Source organism: Rhipicephalus microplus, chromosome 10 (genome assembly GCF_043290135.1).
Source record: "Rhipicephalus microplus isolate Deutch F79 chromosome 10, USDA_Rmic, whole genome shotgun sequence".
In the NCBI taxonomy this organism is placed as follows: domain Eukaryota; kingdom Metazoa; phylum Arthropoda; class Arachnida; order Ixodida; family Ixodidae; genus Rhipicephalus; species Rhipicephalus microplus.
The window spans coordinates 91,282,264-91,306,943 of record NC_134709.1 but is presented as its reverse complement, the minus strand read 5'-3'; the positions used below and the strand labels follow the sequence as shown (position 1 = coordinate 91,306,943).

The following is a 24,680-nucleotide window of genomic DNA, read 5'->3' as shown; positions in this document are numbered from 1 at the left end:
AATGCCTTCTTTTAAAATTTCAATACCTCCGATCTGAAAAATTCAACCATAACTGTCAGCTCTTCAGCGGAAAGCGTTAGTCTGCAATAAAGGCACGCAGATTCACTTACACATAACTCCTTATTACACCTTGATAGCGCAAAACGAACCCCAGGTGGTCAAAATTTTCGAAGCCCTTCACTGTGGCGTCTCTCATAATCATATGGTGGTTTTGGGACGTTAAACCCCACATATCAATCAATCACTTTGATAGCGCAAACAACGCTCATCTAAACCACTGCTAGCTCTCACGAGAAATCTATTATTACATATCTATGAACCTTGTCGTACAATCACGTAATAAGTTTCCTATAGGTTGCCTATAAGCCCATATAGTCTTATAGCCTTTCTTATAAAAGGTGCGATTGAAGGCTTACCGACCGTTGATATAAGGGTGTGCAAGTGACAATGCATGCCCCTAACAATCCTTAGCAGCATTAGCAATCCCAAGCACCTTAGCAATGAGCTCCTGCATGCAAGATGTCATTTTCGTTATGTTTTTGAGGCTGTCGTAAAACATTGGGTACTTCAGCATTTAACCGTTTTCCATCGCTTCGCCTTCAATCACGAAACCAATATTGCGTCCCAATTAAGTGTACCTACATATGAAATGGAAACACCAACTTGCTCAAGAAGTTCCTTTAGCTTGACGATAGCGCGCGCCATGCTACGTGTTGTTGTGACGTCACGTTCGCTTCTTTAAAGCGACTTTCCGGGCGCTGCTGGCCGAGTAAACACCTTTCCACGCCGATTACTTTCATGCAGAAGGAAAACAAAGAGACAAGTCGAGCGTGTAGAGCGAGCGGATGTGATCAAAACGAAACAAGGCGAGAAGTAGGAGCCGATACGCTTGCGCCGCGCGCGTCGAGTGCTTGCTGAACGGCCCTGACACACCTCTACGTTGGCGACAAGAACGTAAGGAAAAAAACGGCGAACAATGCGGAATCAAAACAAATAAGCGAGCAACCGGATCTACTACTCTACTATATTCAACTACTGTACGCAGTGCAGTTAGGCACGATCTCGTGGGGCGAAGGCCTGCGCAGTCGTAAGTGTTTTGTTCTCAGCCCTTTCGAACGAAAAGTTTATATATATCGACTCTGTGCTGTGGATACTCCTGCAAACCAACGGTCCATTGCAATTTTTTTTTAGTATGCTATTACATGTTTTGTGTTTTGATTTGTTCATTTTTGCTTTTACTTTATTTTTCGCTGCAGAACTTTTATAAATGAAGCAGCCGAGCTTACGCAAACTCCAACCCCTAATAAGTAGTTTTACGTTCCAAAACTACCTGTGACTATCAAGGACGCCTAGTGGTAGGTTCCGAAAATTTCGACAATCTGGTGTTCTCTAACGTGCACAGACATGGCACAGTACACGGGCCTCTGGCATTTCAGCGGCACCGAAATGCAGCCTCCGCTGCCGGGATACAACACAAGACCTTCGTATCAGCAGACGAGCAATTTAACCACTGATCCACTGTGGTGGACCAAACTCCGACCACTCCATTTCAAGACAGTAGACAGCAGAGCACAAGTTGGGAGGTAGAAAGAGTATACCAGCAAAATTTCGATTCACTCGTGTGTCAATCCTGAGCAGTCGTATTACCTCCTATATATTCCTATCACGCTAACACACGCACGACCACGTGCTTGCTCACACACGAACTAGAATCCTTTATTGTTCAATGAAACCCGCATGCACCGATGCACATTCATGCAAGCCCAGTGCTGTCATTTACGTCCATGATGCAGCGCGCCGGCAATCGCAGTAGCGTAGCAGGTAGATAAAACGCTGTACTTTGAATTCCGAGGATACGGGCTCGATTTCCAGCCACGGCGGCCACATGAAAGCAAAATGCAATCGCAACATCCATGAACCTTTAAAAAATGGGATTCGTACCATACGTTCAGATGAGAAGAGTACTCTTTTCAACCAGCACCACTACTAAAGCATAGCGCATGTCTCAGGCGCGTAGCCAGATTTTTTTTTTTTCGGGGAGGAGTGGAGAGTACCACATTGCATGATTTCAGTAGGGTCACCCCCTTAAAATGGCCATATATCGCTCTTTATACTATGGCGAAAAAATTTCGGGGGGGAGAGGGGGGCACGTGTTTGGTGTGCCACCCTCTGGCTGTGCCCCTGGCATCACTGCGCTGAAAAAACACGGACAAGAAAGAGATCCAGACGGCACGGGCCTACAAGTCTTGTTTCTCCGTGTTGTTTCAGTGCAGCCATGCATTGGGTTTACAAAACACACCAACTAGGCCAAACGAAACGTTACCCCGACACTTCGTCTTGAAATACCGGTCGAAATTCACCAAAAAGACGCCTCTCTGCTGTACCAGTTATTGCTGACAGCGCCTTTTCATTACGAAGTGATTTCCTTTCAGTATCATAATTGCTTACAACCATCTTTTATGACAACTGGGGTAGGCGAAATGAATACACTGGTTCAGACATGAATGGTTACTATTCAATTTAGCCCAAAAATTTGCAGAAAATGTCATGTACGCAACGCTTGACCTTAAGTACGCGGAAGCTAAATTGGGTGGAGGCTGTCACAAGGCAGGCCGGGAGCACATCTGAAACCTCTGCAGCCTAGCATTCTCAACAACAACAACAACGACAACAAAAACTTTAGCCGTCCAGCATGGGAGCGTTTAAGTGTTATCACCTTCGCGACCACATTTCTTTTTGTCTCGCACCGTGGAGCGCTTTGTTGAAGCTGTTGGACAAACATTGCAGACGCGCGTTCCACGTTTAAGGTCCTAGCGGAGCGCAAGCTATTCCTGGGTCGCTCTTCCTGAGTAAATATCCGAGGTTCGAGCCCCCTAGGAAGTCAAGAGATACTCCTTTGTCGTGTGTGTTTCACTATGCATGAACGCCTTTTCGGAGAATGTCTTCTTAACTAAAGTACTTTAGAGTGCCCATCCGTGAAGGGTGTGAGAAAACTTCGATTTGTCGCATCCTCGAAGGCACCCCGAGGTCCAAGCAAACACGTCGACAACGCCTGCCACTTCTATTCTCGTAGAGTGCTTTTCCACTTGAATGACTCGTACGTATCCCGCAGTTTGTTTAGTGCAGTAGTGCTATAGTGGAGCGTTTCTTCTTTAGGACCCGAAGCCAACGTCATTATCGAGGCGAGGGATTTCTTTTGTTTCGACCAGGCCGTGGGCTACAGCGACGACCACCACGTTCAGGTCTAATGAAGACATTGTCTCGCTTCCAGCAAAGCCTCGTGGCGGAAGTGAGTAGTGGTTGTGACGCGGTGTTTTCGCGCCCCGTTTGCCACGGCTTTTTCGTTCTTTTCGTCTTCGAAGAAGAAGCGTATCGGCACGACTGAGACGACAAAGGAAACGGTATAACACTATAGCCCGAGCTTTTGTTTTCTGTTTTCCGCGTCCCACACGACTTCCGCGGCCTAACTAGCCTTCGTGAACGTCAGGGCCGCGCCGCCAGCTAACCGACTCACGTAGCTCATCTTTGAGGCAAGCAGCACGCGAGGCGGAGAACACGTGACCCCAGTGAATCTCGCGGTGTGTGTCAGTTTGGTGCTGACTCAACGGAGTGGCTCTACGCCTATATACACGTCTTTATTTAATTTGCTTCAACTACTAAAGTGGCTTAGTATAGCAACTCCTAACCATTTTCGTTTGAATGGTTTACCGTCGACGTATGCGGCTGTACTAGCGCTGCTGGCGGCACCTAGTAGTGCAGTCTAACCAGAAGCACGCCGTGCTAGATTTATTCTTGTTACGGAGGCACTGTGACCTCAGTTGCGATGAACCTCAGTTAACCGGAATTAACTACAGTTACCTCCACCCGTTTCACGGGAAAGGCTGTGTTTGGTTACGGATTGTTAAGCAGGTCACGTGATACTGAGCTTGGCGAATAAAAACATAAATGCTCCACTGCTTTTTACATGCAAGCAAATGATATCGCGGTGATCCCTCCTCCTCTAGTTTCTCCAACTGGCGCGTTAAGTACGCCACGAACGTTCACAGAGTCGTATCTAGCCGTCCCGTCATTGTTTGAATTCCAAGGTTATTGCCGGGAATATTCTTTACATTAATGGCAGCTGACGTGCTCCCATGTCGCTTTCTAGCAACTTTGCACTCCACAACTTTACCCCCAATAAGCCGAGAGACATATTCAGGTCGCTGTAAGAAGGGCGCCATCGCTTCATTTTCAACTTTTTATCCATCGTGCAGTTTCCTTCTGGACTCAGCCGCTGGGTGTGTGGGGGAGGGGGGTGCACTTCGATGAAAATTGCCCCCCACCCCGCCGCAATAGAGAACCCTGCGCAAGCCTACACATGAACACGTTTCAAATGTCTAATTTGGTGATCGCTATTGCCACACTCGCACAACGTAACGACGTGACAAGTCACGAAAAGCAAGAAAACTGGGAGCAAAATGAAGCACGCTATAATTGTTAGCCCTTACTTCAGAGGCGACGTGGCCAAGCCCCTACCTTTCATGACCGCCGCAGGGTCTGCCACCCGTACACCACCGCTCCATTTCTCAACCGGCTAAACCGCTCCTTGCACGCACAAAAGGACACAGGCCGCCCGAAGACAATGAGCGGCTGGTGCGCGATGGTATCGGCACCGCGTGATTCGCCGTGGGCTGTCATGACGACCACGCTCAGGGCAACGAGAAGCGGCGCTGCCGACGTGCCGCGACTGTTTTCTACGGTGTGTCGCAGCGTCTACTACAGAGAGGTTCCTACGAAAATTATTTGAAGGCGCTCCGGATATACAGGTTGAAGGCCAATAATTGCTGCATTGGGAACACAGCTTTAGCGGCGAATGTTACAAATCTGTTTTGAAGGTAAGTTGATAAAATCAGTCCATGGCCAATTAGTTCCTTGAAAAAAATCTTCCTTGAAAACGAGTTGGTTTATGTTGGAATACTGCCATGCTTAATAAACACGACAGAACGCGCTGTGACATAGTGCACTTAGTTACTTTCTTTCTTTCTGCTTACGAAGCAAGTCAGAAGTCCTGTACAGTTAATTGAAAGCCCGCTGGTTGGAGGAAGTCCTGTAAAAAGTAGAGAGTGTTACAATCTTGTTTAGCAATCTTGTTTAGAGTGTTAGCAATCTTGTAACTTGCTAAGAAGCGTACCTAATTCTTAGCAAGTTACAAACGCAAGGATGGGACTCCCTGAAAACATTTAGCAGGTTCGTACAGACTAGCAGATGACACTACACTTTCACAGTGTCCATTCATCCATTCATCGATTGGTGCACATTCCTGTGTGACAGAATTCTAGCAGAGTCCTAAATACACGTATACGGGAGCTTGGGTTCAAACATGTACGCATGTAGGCTCGGACATCGATACGTGCTTACCTGAGTATTGTCGAACTGCGTCATCCTGTCGCATTTTTCAAACACCGATGCATCAAGCCAGTCGCAAAGAGCGTAGCGCGCCTACCGAAAAGTTCTGAATGGTATTTCAATACATATATATTTTCCTAACGAACATTGTATGTTTTCTCCATATTGTTCATATATTTACCACATATTTACGTAATGCCGTAATAAGCGTTTCAGTAGCGCCCGGCTCACAAGAAGACGTATTAGGTAGCCCAGTAGATCATTACTCACATACGCAGAACAGCACTCATTAGAATGATTGTAGAGCCCCGCCGCGGTGGTCTAGTGGCTAATGTACTCGGCTGCTGACTTGCACGTCGCGGGATCGAATCTTGGTTGTGGCGGCTGCATTTTCGATGGAGGAGGAAATGTTCTAGGCCCGTGAGCTCAGATTTGGGCGCACTTTAAATAACCCCAGGTGGCCAAAATATCCGGGGCCCTCCACTACGGCGTCTCTCATAATCATATGGGGGTTTCGGGGCGTTAAACCCCGCATATCAATCAAGAGCAAAGGTAGAAAATATCTAATTATTCTAATAATTGTTCGCATTTGAGAAGGAAACAAAGCGTTGTATAGGTAACACCCCCGGAACAACGCCCGAAGCTACAAACGCAACAACACTAGACCAATCAACGCTGTCGTTTAGCCAAAAACGCCACGAAAAGTCGCTATGTAGGAATCCCAAGTCGCAATGGAAGTGAAAACTATGCTGCTCGATTCCGTCGCGCTGCGGACGAGTCACAGGTGCATTCACTTGGACAGTGAATGGTTTCTGGCGTAAGCACGTTTTGCGACGCCTGGCCAAATTGGCTTCCGCGGACTTCTCTGTCCCAACCCCGAGCAAGCGTAATCGCATGACGCGCTCGCACTCCACAAGCGCAGGAACCAAGCCAAAAGTGATCGCTCGCCAAGGCGGTCCACGTCACCAAGCGAGGCCTGGTTGGCCACCGTCACAAACGCTCCATCAGTTACACAAGTCGCTTCCTCTCCGATAAGAGCGAGCAGCTGCAACTTTAACAACCAAGAAAAGAACAAAAGAAGCGAATTTAGAGGAGGGATAAAAGAATGGCTACCTCCAACAAAATTCATAAAGCCTGCTCACGTATGCACGGCTTCAGCGTGGGCTGTGTCGCGCGATGAATACGAAGCAAGCTGTATACGATGCTATACCTCGAATTCAAAACGTTGCCTTGGGGGCACCACGACCTGTAGACGCGCAGAAGCAGGTGCTGAGTATCGTCACCCCCTTCGTGTCTTTTATTGCGGAGAAAAACGCCAAAAAATTGGCGAGCTTCGCATGTGTAAGCCACGTGCGTTCGACTTTGTCCCGAGAGGGCAAGCACTGCCAAGTGTACCGCGTCACACGCGTGTTCGCTAAAGCCACGCGAATGGCGGCAAGCTCCTCGAAATTTCCTGTCCGAAAGCGTCCAGCCGTTGGTTGGCTTCCAATGCAAAACGAATGCCAACGCGATTTGAAGCGCACGGGCTCACATGGACGTGCGCATGCATTAAGGCGACCACGCGTTTTGCTGCGGGGCCGACGTTCGGGAAGTGTCGATACGTTGCAGTGAAACTTTGAAACAGTTGCACAGCTACGGAACGTAAAACTCGTGTATCTTCTTGGACTGTTTTTGTGGCTGCTCCGGTAATGAAAAAAAAACAATAATGTGGAGCAGCCGCTGAGACACTAGTTCGCTTTTAGGACCTTGGTCGTAGCCCTCAGAAAATGCGTCGTATGATTAGAGCCTTCTTCATCAACGAGATGGGAGATCAAGCTGTGCAACCAGAGCCTCCATGCTAGGCCTTACATAGCTTTCTCAGCAACCACTAATAAATGGAGCCATGTGAGGTATGTACCTTATATCGGAACCTTAAATTGGCAACCATGTGGGTTGCCAATAATACAGCAAATATCCCTACGGAGTAAGGCTACTATGTAATACGGCTCTCATGTTGGGGCGTGTAGATCAACTAAATATTCAATTCATGATCGGTAAGGCAAAGCGTTCGTATATTTGGTGCAGCATAATTCAATGTCTCACAGCGCATACAACGAGCACGAGCAAACTGCGTTTGTCTCTTCATTATTCGCTCGTGTTTCATGCGCTACGAATTATTGAATTGATTCATCAATAATGTAGCCTAAAAATGGGAGCACTGATTGAGCAGGACACCAAACGACATTCCACACAAAAGCGCTTCACCTTTCGTCCAGGTGCCTTTTAGGATATATTGCACTATATGCACCGATACCATCACCGAAGACCACGTAACGATATGTCCACACGCTGCTTCTAGCAGACCCATGTTTCCGCCACGGTTGATCAGTGGCTGCTCAGGTGCTGACGCAAAGGTCGCAGGTTCGATCTCGGCCGTGGCAGTCGCATTTCGATGCAAGTGAAATGGTAGAGGCCCGTATACTATGCTATGAAAGTGGATATTAAACATGACCACATGGTCGAAATTTCCGGAGCCCTCCACTATGGCGTCTGTCGTAGTCATGTGACATAAACCCCCACATAATATTAATCTGGCACCTGCAAGTCATTTATATCTTCCATTGCCACCGTTCGTGTAATGGAATTTCGTGCACTTAGCTCCATCTGATGCAGGCAGCCACCGGAAGCGCGAGAGGTGGCCTTACCGCACAATACTGGATTGCAATACTAAACGGCATACATTTGCACAACTGAGGCTTTCTTTAGGGGCACATACAGGGACTAGCAGACCCACCCTGCAGGAACTAGTGCATGCTTTCTTGCTAATGACGATCGTCACTTGCGTAGACACGCTCATATAACCGTGAGCTGCCCTGTGCTGCGCATGCTAAATGAGTGCTACGTGTGGGGATTTTTCTCTTATATAAAGCTGACGATGCCCAGAATATAGATTTGCCGCTAAGCTTTCGAACTGCATATACCCGGTACACGCAGCTCATGCAAGGCAAAGGTGGGCCTTGTATACAGAATAGAATTATCTCCAGCATGATGAAAGCTTTAAGATGTGATGTAGAACTTGTATGCAATGAAGAGTGGTCTACGAGAATATTTTATCGCAACCAGCTTCGAAGTTTGTGAAATCCTGAGTAACATTTTAAGGCTTCTATACTGGAAATCGTGTGGATCCCACTTTTTGTCATCTGCCAAATTGGTCTCCGGGCTGATATGACATTACAAGTCGAAAAATGGGCAGACAAAACTCGCTCTATACAGACTTACAGATGTACAACCAATAGAAAAATCTTCAAAGAATGTCATGCTGCGATCAAATGCCTGAGGCACAATACAGGAGTACATTTGCGTATAGCGGCCATTTCTGTTGTGCGACGTATGGCAACTACGGTTAAAGGGACACACTAAAAAGGAACAGTGACTTTGTTTAGGTTGACAAAGTGCACTCTGGGAACTTTAATGTCATACGTTTTATTATCATAAGTTGATCATTAGCGGAGCAAATCAAGGTAGAAGTTTCACTTTTGCTTTCCACGTCGAAATCTTGACGTTTGATGCCGAAAATTTCAAAGAAGTATTTTCCGTATTTTTGTGACATTGGCTAAACTCAATTTTCTGACACTTCATATGCTAGCTATCCAGCATCCACAGATGACAATGTACTTCTTTTTTATCGATTAGAAGTTGCGTAGGACACAGTACACACTTTAAAAATATATAACGTCATGGTATTTGGTGCGGGAATCTCAAAGTGGCATCTAAACTCATATTTCCTTTTCGCGAGTTTTCTCACTAAGCAAGCGTATGGTGACAGTAAGAGTGGTGATTTCGGCATTCTGAAATTGTACTGCATTAATACGCGGAAAATTGTTTTGCTCCTTACCCTGTCTTTTAACTATGGCCTCATTTGTCCTTTAACTATTGCTTGTCGCTTAAACTTTCTATCATTATTATTCGACAACTTCACAGTTGATGGAACACATCCTCTAAGTAGAGTAATGTCTACTCGTGATCTGAATTAGGGACAGCCGAGTAAGTTGTGCGATTCAATGGTCGTATACGAACGTGTAAGATTACACAGCAATCGTTTCCTTCACTCCAAGAAGAGACAATACTTAAATGTTCCCCGCAGTGAGCAGCCGCCACCTATGTACAATTGTCAGTAACCAGCAGGCTACTATACATGTGTCTTGGACATAACTATTTATTTATATTGTCACGAGGTCGTGACGTGGCCGAAGACAGGAAACTTCGTGTTGGGATTTAACTGTTTATTTGGGCGAACCTGTGCCCGGTAAAGGGTAAGTCTAATTACAGCAGCAGTCTTGCACAGATAGCAGTCTCCGAATGATAGCGGCGAACGCAGCGTCGGCCTTCGATCAACAACTGACAAGCGGCGAAGCGCGTCGGCATTTATACCCTTGCCGTCGAATGTTCTAGCGTTATCGCTGGTGGTGGCGTAGGTTCCAGAACAATCTGTACCGTTCGCACAGTGGGCGTGGTCTTATCTAAATGATGTACTACAGTCTGGAACCTTCTCGAAACCTGCAAGCGCGGTTTGCGCCGAGAATCGTGTGGTGTTTCGGAACGATAACAATAACTTGGGAAATGGAACGTGGCATTGCCCCCCTCTGAAAAAAAGGCATCGTCCCGATGCTTTAACTAAAGATGAAGGTACAATAATAATGCAAGAAAGTACAATGAATAAATTACATTACAACATTAATACAAAAACACTGTTTCAGTTTGTTAACGTGCATGAAACGGCTTGAGGCGCGCGACATGGACAACTTCAGGTCGCAATCGGCGTCGTTGAGAGTTCGTCATGCCGTCGGGGACAACCTCGTAATCAAGTGGGCCGAGACGTCGAACCACCTTGTACGGTCCGAAGTACCGTCGCAGAAGCTTTTCACTTAGTCCACGTCGGTGTATCGGCGTCCACACCCAAACACGTTCACCGGGCTGGTATTCCACGAAGCGTCGTCGAAGGTTGTAACGATGGCTGTCGGTCGCCTGTTGATTCTTTATACGGAGACGCGCAAGTTGTCGGGCTTATTCGGCGCGTTGAAGGTACTCGCTCACATCGAGGTTTTCTTCGTCGGTGACGTTGGGTAACATGGCATCGAGCGTCGTTGCCGGGCTCCTTCCGTAGACCAATTTGTATGGAGATATCTGCGTCGTCTCCTGCACCGCCGTGTTGTATGCGAAAGTCACATACGGAAGAATGGCGTCCCACTTCTTCTGTTCGACATCGACGTACATTGACAGCATGTCGGCGATCGTCTTGTTAAGCCGCTCGGTGAGGCCGTTGGTCTGTGGGTGGTACGCTGTCGTCCGGCGGTGGTTTGTTTGGCTGTATGCCGAGATCGCTTGAGTTAAGTCGGCAGTGAATGCCGTTCCTCTGTCGGTGATAAGGACCTTCGGGGCACCGTGACGTAGGACGATATTTTCGACGAAGAACTTAGCTACCTCGGATGCACTGCCTTTTGGCAGGGCTTTTGTCTCGGCGTAGCGGGTGAGGTAGTCCGTAGCTACCACGATCTATTTGTTTCCGAAAGCCGACGTCGGGAACGGCCCCAGTAGGTCCACACCAATCTGCTGGAAAGGTCGGCAAGGTGGATCAATTGGCTGCAGAAGTCCCGCTGGCCTTGTCGGCGGTGTCTTGCGTCACTGACAGTCCCGGCATGTCCTCACATAACGAGTGACGTCGGTGGTAAGACGTGGCCAGTAGTACCTTTCTTGTATCCTCGCGAGCGTGCGGGAAACACCGAGGTGCCCTGCCGTCGGATCGTCGTGCAGGGCCTGCAGGAGTTCTGGTCGCAGAGCTGAAGGCACCACAAGGAGGTACTTAGCTCGAAGCGGTGAAAAGTTTTTCTTTTGTAGAAGACCGTTTCGTAGAAAGAACGACGCAAGTGCGCGCTTGAATACCTTCGGGACTTCGGCGGTCCTGCCTTCGAGGTATTCTATTAGGGCCTTAAGTTCCGGGTCGGCCCGCTGTCGTTCAGCGAAGTCGTCGGTAGTTATCGTTCCCAAGAAGTAGTCGTCATCCGGGTCGTCGGGTAGCGGTTGGTCGACAGGCGCACGAGCGAGACAGTCAGCGTCGGAGTGTTTTTTGCCGGACTTGTAAATGACAGTAATGTCATATTCTTGAAGTCTCAGGCTCCATCGTGCGAGGCGACCTGAAGGGTCCTTCAAGGTGGCTAGCCAACACAAGGCGTGGTGGTCGCTCACAACTTTGAAGGGCCTGCCGTAGAGGTAGGGGCGAAATTTCGACGTAGCCCAGATGATGGCGAGTCACTCCTTTTCTGTTGTGGAATAATTTGCTTCTGCTTTGGATAGCGATCGGCTGGCGTAACTAATAACCCTTTCAAGTCCGTCAGCCCTCTGCACAAGAACGGCGCCAAGACCTACGCTGCTTGCGTCAGTATGTATTTCTGTCTCGGCGAATTCGTCGAAATGGGCAAGTAACGGAGGCGTCTGGAGGCGATGTTTAAGCTCCTGGAAAGCGTGTTCCTGCGGCGTTTCCCACTTAACCTCCACGTCGGCCTTGGTAAGGTTAGTGAGAGGATCGGCAATGCGGGCGAAGTTTTTCACGAACCACCTATAATAGGCGCACAGGCCCAGAAATCGGCGCACGGCTTTCTTGTCAGTGGGCGGTGGGAAGTCGGCGATGGTGGCTGTTTTCCGTGGATCGGTACGAACTCCAGACTTGCTGATAACGTGCCCCAGAAACAAGAGCTCCTCATACGCAAATCTGCACTTTCCTGGCTTCAGTGTGAGTCCGGAAGTCTTGATGGCTTGAAGTACAGCTTCAAGGCGCCGAAGATGCTCGTCGAAACTCGAGGAAAACACGACGACGTCGTCCAAATACACAAGGCAAGTCTGCCACTTCAATCCTGCCAGTACTGTATTCATAACGCGTTGAAAAGTTGCAGGCGCAGAGCAAAGGCCGAAGGGCATCACCTTAAACTCGAAGAGGCCGTCTGGTGTTATAAACGCCGTCTCCTCTCGGTCTCTTTCGTCGACTTCGATTTGCCATTAGCCAGTCTTGAGGTCCATTGACGAAAAGTATTTGGCGTTATGGAGCCGATCAAGTGCGTCGTCTATTCGTGAGAGAGGATACACGTCCTTTCTTGTGATTTTGTTCAGGCGGCGATAATCGACGCAGAAACGTAGGGTCCCATCCTTTTTCTTCACTAACACCACGGGAGATGCCCAAGGACTTTTGGACGGCTGGATAATGTCATCCCGCAGCACTTCATCAACTTGTCTCTTCATGGCCTCACGTTCTCGCGTCGAAACCCTGTACGGACTCTGACGGAGTGGTCTGGCATTTTCTTCGGTTATGATGCGATGCTTAGTGATTGGGGTCTGCCGAACTTTTGATGACGACGAAAAGCAATCTTCGTATTGCAGGAGCAGGGCCTTGAGCTGTTCTTGCTTATCGTTCGGAAGTCTGGGATTGACGTCAAAAGCTATGGTAGGGGCTTGGTTCCTCTGAGCAGGTTCCGCAGAATCGGTGAGGTCGAAAGCACTGGTGGCTTCGACAATTTCTTCGATGTATGCGACCGTTGTTCCTTTGTTCACATGTTTGTACTCATTGCTGAAATTCGTGAGCATAACCGTTGCTTTGCCTCCCCGCAGCTCCGCATTTCCTCTTGCGACGCAAATATTTCGGGTGACCAACAGATGCTGACTGCCTTCAACGACGCCTTCCAAGTCAGGTGATTTAGGAGCGCCGACTGAAATAATGACGCTTGAGCGAGGCGGAATGGTGACTTGTTCTTCCAGCATATTCAAGGCATGGTGTCCTGACGGCGTGCGTGGCGGTAGTGCTTCTTCGGTGGATAACGTTATCGACTTTGTTTTTAAGTTGATGACAGCACCATGGAGGCATAAGAAGTCCATGCCAAGGATGACATCTCTCGAGCAACGCTGTAGGACTACGAAGTCTGTAGGATAAATACGGCAGTTAATGGTGACTCTCGCTGTGCAGATTCCTGCAGGCGTTACGAGATGACCTCCGGCTGTGCGGATTTCAGGGCCTTTCCAAGCTGTCCTAACTTTCTTTAACTTTGCGGCGAACGACCCACTGATGACAGAATAGTCGGCTCCAGTATCGACGAGAGCAGTCACACTGCGGTCGTCGATAAGAACGTCGAGGTCGCTAGTTCGCCGTCTCGCATTACAGTTAGGGCGTGGCGTCGGGTCACGGCTGCGTCGGCTTGTTCCGCTACTTCCATGTTGCGTCGTCCGGCCACCTTCGGTAAGTGAGCTTTCGTCGTCAGGGCTTTGCCTGGTTGGTGTTGTGTTCAAAAAGCTCCGTCGTGGCGGCGTCGTCGTCGGAGGATCTTCGGTAGTTCGTCGCACAGCAACCGCACCTCCATCGGTTGCTGCCCTTAGTTTCCCGGATACGGGCTAGGAGACCGGCCCCGCGTTGGGCCAGAGTACTGCCGGAGGTGCGGTGACATGCGGCGGCTGGGCGACGGTGAACGGGAAGGACTTCGTGGTGTCCATTGAGTTCGTGCCAGGTAGTCGGCGATGTCACGTGGTCATTCTCCTGGCTGCGGACGCGGTGCATTGACGGCGAAGCCACGCAGTCCCATCTGTCGGTACTGGCAACGGCGGTATTTGTGCCCGGCCTCGCCGCAGTGGTAGCAGAGCGGGCATTTCCTGTCCAAAAGCGTCCAGCCGTTGGTTGGCTTCCAATGCAAAACGAATGCCAACGCGATTTGAAGCGCACGGGCTCACATGTACGTGCGCATGCATGAAGTCGACCACGAGTTTTGCTGCGGGGCCGACGTTCGGGAAGCGCCGATACATTGCAGTGAAACTTTGAAACAGTTGCTACGGAACGTGAAACTCGTGTATCTTCTTGGACTGTTTTTGTGGCTGCTTCGGTAATGAAAAAAAACAATATTGTGGAGCAGCCGCTGAGACACTAGCTCGCTTTTCGGACCTTGGCTGTAGCCCTCAGAAAATGCGTCGTATGATTAGAGCCTTCTTCATCAACGAGATGGGAGATCAAGCTGTGCAACCAGAGCCTCCATGCTAGGCCTCGCACAGCTTTCTCAGCAACCACTAATAAATGAATTCATGTTAGGTATGTACCTTATATCGGAACCTTACATTGGCAACCATGTGGGTTGCCAATAATACAGCAAATATCCCTACGGAGTAAGGCTACTATGTAATACGGCTCTCATGTTGGGGCGTGTAGATCAACTAAATATTCAATTCATGATCGGTAAGGCAAAGCGTTCGTATATTTGGTGCAGCATAATTCAATGTCTCACAGCGCATACAACGAGCACGAGCAAACTGCGTTTGTCTCTTCATTATTCGCTCGTGTTTCATGCGCTACGAATTATTGAATTGATTCATCAATAATGTAGCCTAAAAATGGGAGCACTGATTGAGCAGGACACCAAACGACATTCCACACAAAAGCGCTTCACCTTTCGTCCAGGTGCCTTTTAGGATATATTGCACTATATGCACCGATACCATCACCGAAGACCACGTAACGATATGTCCACACGCTGCTTCTAGCAGACCCATGTTTCCGCCACGGTTGATCAGTGGCTGCTCAGGTGCTGACGCAAAGGTCGCAGGTTCGATCTCGGCCGTGGCAGTCGCATTTCGATGCAAGTGAAATGGTAGAGGCCCGTATACTATGCTATGAAAGTGGATATTAAACATGACCACATGGTCGAAATTTCCGGAGCCCTCCACTATGGCGTCTGTCGTAGTCATGTGACATAAACCCCCACATAATATTAATCTGGCACCTGCAAGTCATTTATATCTTCCATTGCCACCGTTCGTGTAATGGAATTTCGTGCACTTAGCTCCATCTGATGCAGGCAGCCACCGGAAGCGCGAGAGGTGGCCTTACCGCACAATACTGGATTGCAATACTAAACGGCATACATTTGCACAACTGAGGCTTTCTTTAGGGGCACATACAGGGACTAGCAGACCCACCCTGCAGGAACTAGTGCATGCTTTCTTGCTAATGACGATCGTCACTTGCGTAGACACGCTCATATAACCGTGAGCTGCCCTGTGCTGCGCATGCTAAATGAGTGCTACGTGTGGGGATTTTTCTCTTATATAAAGCTGACGATGCCCAGAATATAGATTTGCCGCTAAGCTTTCGAACTGCATATACCCGGTACACGCAGCTCATGCAAGGCAAAGGTGGGCCTTGTATACAGAATAGAATTATCTCCAGCATGATGAAAGCTTTAAGATGTGATGTAGAACTTGTATGCAATGAAGAGTGGTCTACGAGAATATTTTATCGCAACCAGCTTCGAAGTTTGTGAAATCCTGAGTAACATTTTAAGGCTTCTATACTGGAAATCGTGTGGATCCCACTTTTTGTCATCTGCCAAATTGGTCTCCGGGCTGATATGACATTACAAGTCGAAAAATGGGCAGACAAAACTCGCTCTATACAGACTTACAGATGTACAACCAATAGAAAAATCTTCAAAGAATGTCATGCTGCGATCAAATGCCTGAGGCACAATACAGGAGTACATTTGCGTATAGCGGCCATTTCTGTTGTGCGACGTATGGCAACTACGGTTAAAGGGACACACTAAAAAGGAACAGTGACTTTGTTTAGGTTGACAAAGTGCACTCTGGGAACTTTAATGTCATACGTTTTATTATCATAAGTTGATCATTAGCGGAGCAAATCAAGGTAGAAGTTTCACTTTTGCTTTCCACGTCGAAATCTTGACGTTTGATGCCGAAAATTTCAAAGAAGTATTTTCCGTATTTTTGTGACATTGGCTAAACTCAATTTTCTGACACTTCATATGCTAGCTATCCAGCATCCACAGATGACAATGTACTTCTTTTTTATCGATTAGAAGTTGCGTAGGACACAGTACACACTTTAAAAATATATAACGTCATGGTATTTGGTGCGGGAATCTCAAAGTGGCATCTAAACTCATATTTCCTTTTCGCGAGTTTTCTCACTAAGCAAGCGTATGGTGACAGTAAGAGTGGTGATTTCGGCATTCTGAAGTCGTACTGCATTAATACGCGAAACATTGTTCTGCTCCTCACTCTGTTTTCAACTATGGCGTCCTTCGTCCTTAAACCAATTCTGGTCGCTTCAGCTTTCTATGATTATTATTGGACAACTTAGCGGTTGATGGAACACTTCCTTTAACTAGAGTAATGTCTACTCGGGATCTCAATGAGGGATAGGCGCGTAAGTTGTGCGATGCAGTGGTGGTATTCGAACGTGTAAAACTAAGCAGCAATCGCTGCCTTCACTCCAAGAAGAGACAATATTTAAATGTTCCCCGCAGTGAGCAGCCGCCACCTATGTACAATTGTCAGTAACCAACACGCTACTAGACATGTGTCTTGGATATAATTATTTATTTATGTTAACAATTCGACGTTCTTAGTGTTCGAGTATCTATTGTAATGTTCTTCAAGGATAGTCAACACAGCTGGTGCGTCGTGTGAATTGTCATACGCGATTTGACTGGCCTCGCAGAAAATACTCTCACTGCAAATAACGTTCAATTTTTAAGCATCCGAGAACTCCGAGCACGCGAGACTTGCATCCGTATACAGAACATTCATAGGAGTGGAAAAGTATGGCAATGAGAATATGTGTACAACTCACTTGGACTGGCGTCAAAGCTGGATCCTCCAGTGTGGATGACGTCGACAAAGTCGGCATCCGATGGGTCAAGCCGCACCACCTTGTCCGTGTTGGCGAAGTATGGGTCGGCGGGGTCGAGACCTGCGAGAAAAAAGGCGCGCGGCGCAGTTTTCGTGTCAGCGTGGCCGTAGTACATCACGCACATCATGAACACACTGGGAATACTAGCCCATTGCATAATTTACCTTCGCGCGCAGACCTCATGTTACCCACATGTTGAGTCATTTGTGTCTTGAAAACAAACCCATCATGGAAACACCCAGCACATTAATTATGGCTGTAAAATGGCACTGGAGGGGCTGCTTCGTGCGTTTATCTTTATCTGCAACAAGCACAGGCATTGCTTTGTGGTCGAACGTTTCCTTATCTGCAACTTTCTGCCATATCAAAAAAAAAGAAGAAACAGTGGCATGTTACCTTCTTTGTACATTTTTTTTTAATCTGCAATAAGCATTGGCATGGCTCTGAAGCAGAACACTTCCTTCTCTGCAACCTTCTGTCACATAAAAAATGAAACAAAATGGCAAAATGTTACTTTCATTGTAGCAGTTAGAAGACAAGTTCTGGTGCAGACATTGTAATGCACTGTTATGCACTTGGATGGTCAGACTTTATGCAGGGCGTGTCGAACCATGGTAAGACCGACCATCGTTAAGATCCCTCGACTTACCCAGTCAATTATAATGCAGTCAATAATTGTAATTGCCTCAAAAAGACTGATTATATACCCTTCATCAGCAGCAAACATGCAAGTATTTCAATCCATGCTCGCAGAGGTAACAGCCACGAGCTAACTATTGCACACTTGCGAAAAAGCTTTTCAAACAAACTACAAACTTTGTACCGCCTATACATTTGCACGGTACTCTTCATATGAAAAAAATTCGGGGGCAAAAAGTTCATAGGGTGAACAGTGCAAAAAAAGTTTGAGTTAATTTATACACGCCTATTTCGAACAGGCTACTCAACAATCGACCACATTCATTCTATCAATCGCAGAATATAACGAACCACAATGCATCGCCTTCACAGATTACGAGTAGGCGTTTGATTCAGTAGAAATATTAGCCGTCAAGAAGACACTGCGAAATCAGGGCATCGATAAAGTATATATAAACATCCTCGAAGAACTCTACAGGGGATCAACTGCTACCGTGGTGCGTCATAAAGAAAGCAATAGGATACCAGTCAAGAAAGGTGTAAGGCAGAGGGACACAATCTCCCCAATGCCATTTGCCGCCTGCTTACAGGAGGTTTCCAAAAGCCTAGAATGGGAACAGTTAGGAATAAGAGGTAATGGAGAGTACCTTAGTAACCTGCGCTTCGCCGATGACATTGCATTGCTGAGTAACTCAGGGGACGAATGACAACTCATGATTACGAAGTTAGACAAGGAGAGCAGAAAGGTGGGTCTTAAAATTAATCTGCAGAAAACGAAAGTAATGTACAACAACCTCGGAAGAGAGGAGCGCTTCGATATAGGTAATAGTGCACTTTAAGTTGTAAAATACTATGTCTACTTGGAGCAGGTAATAACCGCGGAGCCGCACCACGAGATTGAAGTAACTAGAAGAATAAGAATGGGATAGAGCTTATTTGGCAAGCACTCTCAAATTATGACAGGTAGATTGCCACTATCCCTCAAGAGGAAAGTATATAACAGCTGTATCTTGCCGGTACTTAGCTACGGAGCAGAAACCTGGAGACTTACAAAGAGGGTACAGCTTAAATTGAGGACGACGCAGCGAGCAATGGAAAGAAAAATGGTTGGTGTAAGCTTAAGAGACAAGAAGAGAGCAGAGTGGATCAGGGAAAAAACGGGGGTTAAGGATATCACAGCTGAAATCAAGATGAAGAAATTGACATGGGCTGGGCATGTAGCGCGTAGACAGTATAACCGCTGGTCATTAAAGGTAACTAACTGGATTCTCAGAGAAGGCAAGCGAGTTAGGGGGAAACAGAAGGTTAGGTGGGCAGATGAGATTAAGAAGTTTGCGGGTATGAATTGGCAGCAGCAAGCACAGGACCGGGTTAACTGGCGGAACATGGGAGAGGCCTTTGTCCTGTAGTGAACATAGTCAGGCTGATGATGATGATGATACACGCCTATGAACAAGGCGAGCGTTAAGCGATTACTAGGATGAAATTAAGGAATGAGAGTTGTGTGCGAAACTGAAATATGTGAATTTTTCGTATATGTGCCCCACTTCGTGACAGCTTTTCAGCCCCGTATGCTGAATGACGAGTTTCTTTCTCAACACTACGATGTACACTTCCTTGTTCTGTTGCACTAATTGCCATTGATTAATGTTTTCCATCGAATAATTATTGGCTCGTGTCGAGCCACCACTAGAAAGAGTGTCCCTTCACTCCCAGATTTCTCTATCCGAGTGGCTGAACAGAAGTGTTGTTATAAACGGCTCCCTTTAAAGCGAGAGGGTAAGGTAGTTCCTCCGTTCTACTCACCAGTGATGCGTCCGATTCCCTTGACTCTCTCGCCGGCATACCCGGCGATGTGAGCGCCCACGTTGTACCCGATCAGGTGGAAGTCACTTCCGGCCACGCTGTAACGATCCTGCGAGAAGAGCGACTATCTCAGCAAACTGTGCAACGCAGAAGCTTCCTCGTGGGCTAAGCCAAGGCAAGCATGAATATTCCTTCTAATAATAAGACTTCTTTTATGGGAAATTCATTTGGCTTTCCATCTGGCTTCGTTGCAACAGACTTATGGTTGTCTAATGTCTTTTTCGTAGTTGCATGTTTTCTATTACACATCGGTACCTCATGAACTACTTATTCTGAGAGTCCTGTACAGGCATGCGTCAAGAGAAGTCATGAGTATTGCATTTATGTACTACCCGCTCCCATAATTGCGCCAGCTTATCGCTAGCCGCAAGGTATACGCATACCGCAATGCACGCGTGCCACAGTGATTGATTGCCTGCCCTGGTAGAGTGCAATCCGTGGGGAAGCGCTGCAAGAGTCTGAGAGACATAAACAGCGAGATATGGGAATGAAATAACCAGGAGAAAAGTTCGACTTGCAAACTCTAAATCTCCCGAACGGTTACACTACACGACGAACTACTATTGTTGTCCCTTGCCATGTTATTTTTGTACCTGTTTCAGTTTGCTATGTTTTTCCTTACTTCTTCGTGTTTTTGCATGACCATTTCATTTATCTTTTTTCTTGTGTGCACAACATGCATAAATACAGTAGCTGGTCTGATATAAACCCTAAAATGTCTACAACAAACAAGTTAGAAAGCGACAAACGCGTCTCTGCGCTCAGTCCTTCCAAAGTTGTGCCTACGGCAGCAGACCTTGCAATAAATTTTGACCATTTATAGTAGCGCTATAACGTGTTTAACATAATGTCAATTATATCAGTCATTTATATGCTTGTTCATATAAACGGCTTTCCTACATGTTGAGCACGTACGAACGATGCTTACGTATTATAGGTTATTGCTGTTTCTGACCAGGTGCTCACCACAGTGGGTCGGTTCAAGTATTTTGGGTGCATTTATAAAATCGCCTCTAGAATGGTCGTTTTAGGTTTAATTTTGTATTGAAAGCTTGTGACAAAAATTACTTAAAGGGACAAATGCAACTAGTCGCTCTTGCACCAATAAACTCAATATAACTAACTAACGAATGCAGCAGAAGATGGGGGCAACACACACTAGGGATAACATATATAGGGTGGAAGATACAGTATAAGTGTGACTACCCTGGGCTTTCTCAACGTGCACAAGAGCGCAATTAAGTGGCGGCGTCCAGATTACACTCTCATAAAATGCGACAACTTGTGCCAAATGTCGAGCCCGCGACATCTTGATCATGAGTGGAGGAGCACAGTGACCAATCCACCATTGTGGCCTGGTGAAAACATCGATGCCTTGTTTATGAATAGCGCCCTGGTCAGCGGAGGCACTATGCAGTTTCAGCGCACCTCGTCTTGAAAACGCTCGAATAAACTTTAAATGAGCAGGATGATCATAGTCAGGGATGCGTGCCGACGCTTCTACATTGTATAATAAGCTCGCTGATAGCTAGAGCTGCGTTGTTAGCATCCAAAGTTAGCTGGATTTTCATCACCACGTGCGCGGTGGTCCGACGTGTAACGGGTCAAGCTGTCGTCGTCTTTCTTCCAAGGTGAGCGCCCATATCTTCATTTAGTTTCCGACTTTCTGCTTTTATTCTGTCGTGATTTTTTTTTTTGGTGGTTTTTCCTACCTTATAGCCGGGAAGGCAGATACGAAGACATAAGTAAAAGTTGGCAGCTTGTCAAGCACTTCATTAACGATTGCTTTGAACGAATTAATTTTTTTTTATTAAAACAAATTAGATGCGGCAGAAAGCCCTGCTGCTTTGCAAGATTGACCTAGTATCAGGAAGCAATTCGTCCACTGAATTATTCACCATTTCCGGCGATTGAGCGACCCCGAAGCCGTTGTAGATGTGAATAAGATTGTTGTAGAATGACGCAGAAGGCGAAGCTTTGTGCCTTGCACAAGTTTCTGCCAAATATATCTTACTTTTTTTTGTTTGTATGGTAATGCTGCCATTCGCTAGATATTCGTGAGGTGGTTACACAAGAGCAAATACGATATGCAGGATAAAAAAAGTATTGGTACGATGTGTAATGTGCAAAGTTTCGGAAAAAATTAATTCACAAGATATTCGAATAAGTATGGTGACTCTGGAGTATGGCGTAAGAAAAATATATATTTTCCTACGTCATACCCTGGGTGTAAAACCCCAATAATGTCACTTACATAATAAAAGTTGTACAGCAAATGTATTTGAAGAAACCGCTTCTTTAAACCATTAATGTTAAACACTAACAGTGTCGTATGCTTACGGTGTAAATAAAGGAAAATGTTGGTACATGCAAGGTCGCAATGTTAGAATCATCGTTAATTAGAACAAAACGTTACAACGAAAAAAAAACTGTTGTTTTCTACAAGACACATCAAACAGCACCGCACCAAATTCCGAGACATAGGTGGGGTAGAAGTTCCCAAACGTTTGTGAATTTTTCTCACTTTTTCCGAGTTTTTACCGCTATCGCTGTTTGCAAACATATACGATGCTATTACTTTATATACTAACACGTGCTAAGCTATCATACTATCAACCGACAGTATACGTTTTTGTGGTTTGTTAGCACTAAATAAGGCAATTGTTCCTTTATGTACTCAATTTACATAAAAATTACTAACAGCGGCTGATCTCCCATGACATGGAGGTGTTACTTCACAGACTTCGTTTAGAAGTAGCGTATACAAAGAGCTTCCTACACAAGATCCCCCGATCCAGCTTACCGGATTGTAACTGTGATCACGAAGAAGATACTGTCGGGCATATATTTTCGGAATTCCTGAAGTACACAAAAAATAATAATTGTGTTTAACACCTCAAAACCACGATATGACTGTGAAGATGCCGTAGTGCTGGACGCCTGAAGTATCGACCACCTGGGGTTTCTTCACGTGAACGAAAATCTAAGCACATGGGGCCTCGAACATCTCTGCCTTCACCAATAATGCAACCTCTGCAACCGGAATTCAAGCCCGCGACCTGCGGGTCAGCAGTCAAGCACCATCGCCACTTGACCACTGTTAGACAAGAAACTCGCAAGTTTGGAAAGACGGCCCCTGACATCACAGAAATGACTTGGCCCATCGCCTGAAATGCATCTTCAGAAGGAGGCGAACACCATGTAAAAGGTTGCTAAGTGGGCACAGGACTAGATAAGCTCGTGTGATTATTAGTTATGTGATACGGATTCGGAATGATGCGTTAATTCATAGAGTAGGGCAGAACCCTAAATGTGTTCAGATGGGCTTTATACTGGGTACCCACCCTTTTTGGACTTTGGGTAACCGCCTTTTTTGCTGCAGAACTTATAGAAATGAAGGAGCCGAAGTAATATACCCATCTACCTCTCCACAGCAGGTCAGTTAAAACAGAACAAAATAGAACAGCGTGAGTGTAGGCCCTGCAAGTTTTTACGAGCGCCTCAAAAAGAATAGTTCGCGATTATTCTCGTATGTATATAGAATGTATACTAAATGCTCCGTAATCATCTTTTTGGGCCATAGTAATTACTGATGATGATGATGTTTGATGTTTTATGGCGCAAGGGCCGTTTCACGGCCAAAGAGCGCCAGTTCATCTTGCTAAAAAAATGGACAATGATTGTGATAAGCGGCTGTATAAGGGCCATAAAATTCCTCGCGGTAAGGCGGGTAAAAACATACAAGTGATAAAATCATGACCATGCCGTGAAAGGTGTGTGTGGTGTGAATAGATGACAAAAGTTGGTGATAATAAAAGACGATGGTGGATATGATTGGCATTAGCACAAGTGCCTCACTCGTTTATACCCTTGCGTCCAAGGGCCGTGAGGCAAGTGCTTTCTTGTGTAACCACCGCAGCAAAAACCTCTCTGGAGAGGTCATGCTACGGGATGCCTGGGTATATGATATGGAAACTATGAATTTCTTTAAAAAACGCTAACAATGATTTGTGACTAAAAAGCGGTTCCCTACCGACGAACATTGCAGGGTGTAAAGGTATATGTTGTCGGTAGGGTAATGGAAAGTGTTGTTCTCTTACAGTGTCCAATTGTTTGCACTCAATTAAAATGTGAAGGACTGTCAATGGTTCCCCACATCTGTCACACAATGGTGGATCGCCACCAGACAAAAGGTGTGTGTGTGTCATGTATGTGTGTCCTATCCTGAGTCTCGTTAGTATTACCTCTGTATGACGCGATTTCGATACGGGCAGCCAATGACCAAGGTGTGGCTTAATAACGTGTAGTTTGTTATGTGTATGTGTATCCCACTTACTCTGCCAGTATACTCTGAGGTTTCGTTTGAGAGACGGCTTAAGATCAACGGCCGGGATTGATATAGGTGTAGGGGCAGTGTTTTTGTGGGCGGATGCAGCGAGCTGATCCGCCCTCACGTTGCCTTGAATCTCACGGTGCCCTGGCACCCAGCACACTACAACATGTTGTTTGAGTGTGTAGAGTGTGCACAAAATGGAGTAAAGTGAGATGAGGACCGGGTTTTTTTGTTTTTTAAGACTGTGCAGAGCCGTTACCACACTGAGGGAGTCTGTATAAATTACTGCTTTTTGAATGTGTAATTGTTTGATATGTTTAGCTGCCACAAGTATCGCGTAAGCTTCCGCTGTGAAGATACTTGTGCCTGGATGTAGAGGGCCAGCATCCGAGAAGGATGGGCCGACAACAGCGTAGGACACAGAGGAGTTGGACTTGGAGGCATCTGTAAAGAACTCAGGACGTGTGTATTTGTGTTGAAGTTCCAGGAAGTATGTTTGGATATGGGCAATAGGCGCATGTTTTGTAACTTCAAGAAAGGACACATCACAGTCTATAGTCTGCCATTGCCACGGTGGCAGATATGCTACAGGAGCCATTAAACTATGTTCAAGTGAGACTCCAGTTTCCTCAGCTAGACTTTTCAGGCGAACTGAGAAGGGCTGCCTCATCGAAGGCCTGTTTTGAAACAGAATGGAGCTCGACAAATCATTAATAGTGGAGTATGAGGGGTGCTTCTTATCTG

At 46.5% G+C, this 24,680-nt stretch overlaps 1 protein-coding gene across 2 annotated transcripts in view; it reads right to left on the bottom strand.

Moving 5' to 3' along the window:
• The window catches only part of LOC119180573 (pancreatic lipase-related protein 2-like), a 158,256-nt gene that overhangs the window by 16,207 nt on the left and 117,369 nt on the right, over nucleotides 1-24,680 (bottom strand). For both annotated transcript variants that reach the window (XM_037431672.2, XM_075875870.1), the window contains exons 4-5: nucleotides 19,544-19,652; nucleotides 17,039-17,158 (exon numbers count right to left, since the gene is read on the bottom strand). In XM_037431672.2, coding sequence (XP_037287569.2) covers nucleotides 17,039-17,158; nucleotides 19,544-19,652 — 229 coding nt within the window. The remainder of the gene's footprint in view (nucleotides 1-17,038; nucleotides 17,159-19,543; nucleotides 19,653-24,680) is intronic.